Below are 3,147 nucleotides of genomic sequence, written 5' to 3' on the forward strand. Positions count from 1 at the left end.
GACATAAGCCAATATGAATCATTTATTTGTTAAAATCTTCTGAAAGCCAACTTACAGGGACAAGACATGTTCGTGGTTAACAGTCAATKTTAGCACTAATATTTGTCAAGGTTGGACATGATGGTATTTGTGTAAAGTTGCATATGAGCAGATTATCAGAGGTTAATGTGAAGATGGAAACATAATTTACATGGAGGCATGGAGTGAAGCTGTTTTCAGCTTTTAAATGAATACATTAAAAAACTACAGGTTAAAAACTAAATACAGATGATTTGGCTGCTCTTGGAGGAGAAAAAAAAGACTACAACAGAGTAAAAATATTAACAAGTAAGTTCTTAAACAGATTCATTAGCTGAACAGGACTGCGTTGAGCTGACAAAGTCGATACAATTCTTAATTGTTTGTCGATTTTACATAATAAAACTGCATCGCAGGTTTCACTTAACAGTCACGGTTATTGTTAGGACACGAGACTAGTGGTTTTTAAAGAGAGTCGGCGCCCTCTGAAAGTTACACTATAATGATGCTTTTTTTTATAAATTGCATTTGATCATCCAAAAATAATGCAAACAACTTGGTAGAGCATGCCAGGCGGTTAAAAATTACTCAGTGATCACAAACGGTTAAAAGGAGACAAAAAAAATCACCAACACAAATATTAGTCAGGAAAAAAAAACATATCAAACTAGCGGTTATATATTTATATTATATATATATATAAAAGGTGAACTACAGTACTGTTGTGGAAAGGAATATATATATATATATATAAAAGGTGAACTACAGTACTGTTGTGGAAAGGATAAAACTGCATTTCTATTTATTGAGTATTCAAAAATAAAATGCTGATCTGTAGCTACCCCGGAAGAAATCCTGCTTTGGCTAACTAGCTGCAGCAGTGAGTGATTTTCTGTTTTTTTATTTTTTATTTTATTTCCCACTGTTTGTAAGGTTTAGTACAAGTTCATGCCACCTGGGTTAAAATCTGTCCACTGGGTTGTAACTCTACTAAAAAACAAAAACAAAACAGACAAAAAGCTTTCATAAAATGCATAGACTGCCGTAAAGTAAGGTGCGATAAAACTGCTCAAAATAAAATACTCTTATGTACAAAAACGCAGTAAAACATTTCACCATGTGCCAATTCACCTAAAGATCCCTTCTGTAGCTGCTGGTGGAATAAAACCAACACGGAGGAGAGCACGACTGTTTTTTTTTAAACCCTGATTCCAGACAGATAAAGGAAAAGAAAACGTGTGAACTTATTGTTGGCACCTCTCTGTAAGTTTGCTATGCCAATGTTGCCTGAAAATTAAATTAAATTAAAAATCACAGCTTTTCTCATTACAAATAATAAATGAATATATTAAATCCAAACTAAAAAACAAAAGCATCCCTCTTAAATCTCTGAATAAATCTTAAAACTATATGCGAGGTCCATGCCTACTGTTCCATTTTATTAAGATTCCATTTCTAAACTTAATCATTTTACCTGTTCCAAACAGGTATAATAAATCTGTCTGTATGGCAAAATAAATCAAGCACTGCCTCTGATTCAATCTGTAAGTATTAGTTTCTACAATAGCTATTTTTCTTTTAGGTTCAGTTCTATAAATAGATTTTGGTATTAAGGACAGACTACACTTGCTGACATTCCTGTCCCTACAGACGTGAAACTCATCACAAGTCCTCATCCATGTCGAAGCTGCTCCTGCGGCTGCTGGTTTTAGAGGCACCTGGTGACAGAGGGGAAAACAGCGGCTCGGCCCCCTGCTCCGGGGACAGGACGCACCCCTCGTCCATTAAAATGTCCCCCAGGCCCACGTCGGGGTAGAGCGCTGAGGCGGAGGGGTCGTCCAGCTCCGCGAAGCTCAGGCTGCCGAGGTCCAGCGGGCTGCTGATGGTGACGCCCGCGGGGGAGTCCGAGGAGGGCGGGGACAGGAAGGAGGCCGGCAGGGGCTGCCCCGCGGCTCCCAGGCCCACAAAGTTCTGGGCGGAGGCCCCCGCTGGCACCGAGGGGCCGCTCCGCGGAACCGCCTGGTGCTGCAGCAGGGAGGCGTCGGAGCTCAGGGCAGGCGGGACGCTGGCGGGAGCCGAGAGCCCGTGGAGCCGTGCCTGCATTTCCAGTTCCTGTGAACGACAGCAACACGGAGGCTTTCACACTGACACTGGGTTTCAACACCTGTCACTGAAAAGTGGTTCCTTAGAGACATGAAACCGTGAACTTCCCAGACTGAGGTAACTTTCACCGACATGTGCTTTGACCAGCAGCAGAAACTACAACTGATAAAACATGAAAACACAAAACATGTTTAATAATCTACACAGATTATTTCAGTGTATAAACTGCTCCTCAGAAGTTTTATGGATGGGTGATATGTTATCGTGTGCGATATACCGTCTAAGACATTCACCATGGTAATTATTTGTCATCTCGTGATAAAAACGATAAAATCCCACCGCGTGCTGCCAGGCTTTACATGCCTCCCTGCCAGGTTAAGCTTCGTTTGTTTACTTAGAGCGGACGTCGACGCGCAGAGATGTGCTGAAGTAGTGAAGCTAAAAAGCTATCATAATGACTCTTAGCGTGCAAAAACAGAGTTATAGTCATCTAAAAACACTTTAGAGTTCAACAATATGTTAGAAAAGAAAACAGGACGGCCAGCTGTAACCTGCTGGACCCACAAAAAAACACAGCTCCTCCATCTCCTGTCCCAGCCACAAGCTGCAGGCTGCGCAGCTCATACCTCTCCACTCACAGAACTAGCCCCTCCCTCCCCTGAACATTAACCCTTTAGGGAACAGATATTGTAGCTTTACTTCCCAGAGCAGCAAAAATTATTTTCAGTGATTAGTAAAAAGTCTTTTCTCATGGTTTTATATTTTATTATATTACTGATATTTTACAAGGGTTAAAGTTCTTCTGAGTTTTACAAAAACAATGATTAGAAAGAGGATGTGATTTGAAGATTTATCATATAAACCTTAGTCCATTATTATTGATAATTTTTGCTGTTTACACATTTTAAATTAATGTCAAATTTATTCTCATATTTCAGTCTTGTTTTGATGGGAGTCAGTTTTACAACATAGTTGTACTACTACTACTTGTACTACTTGAGTTTAGTGGCTTCTAGTATATATATA

General features: G+C 40.0%; 1 protein-coding gene and 1 long non-coding RNA gene across 2 annotated transcripts in view; one reads left to right on the forward strand and one right to left on the reverse strand.

Moving 5' to 3' along the window:
* The first annotated feature begins 249 nt into the window (after positions 1-249).
* On the forward strand, positions 250-1,317 carry LOC106531386 (uncharacterized). The gene is made up of 2 exons (XR_001311902.1): positions 250-724; positions 776-1,317. It is a non-coding gene; the product is annotated as an uncharacterized LOC106531386 (long non-coding RNA).
* tfe3b (transcription factor binding to IGHM enhancer 3b) overlaps positions 929-3,147 on the reverse strand; it is a 12,733-nt gene continuing 10,514 nt past the window's right edge. Inside the window, exon 9 of the mRNA XM_014027242.1 lies at positions 929-2,130. Within this exon, the coding sequence (XP_013882696.1) occupies positions 1,681-2,130 (450 nt within the window). The 3' untranslated portion in view covers positions 929-1,680. The remainder of the gene's footprint in view (positions 2,131-3,147) is intronic.

The sequence above is a fragment of the Austrofundulus limnaeus genome, unplaced genomic scaffold (genome assembly GCF_001266775.1).
Source record: "Austrofundulus limnaeus strain Quisiro unplaced genomic scaffold, Austrofundulus_limnaeus-1.0 Scaffold626, whole genome shotgun sequence".
Taxonomy (NCBI): Eukaryota; Metazoa; Chordata; class Actinopteri; order Cyprinodontiformes; family Rivulidae; genus Austrofundulus; species Austrofundulus limnaeus.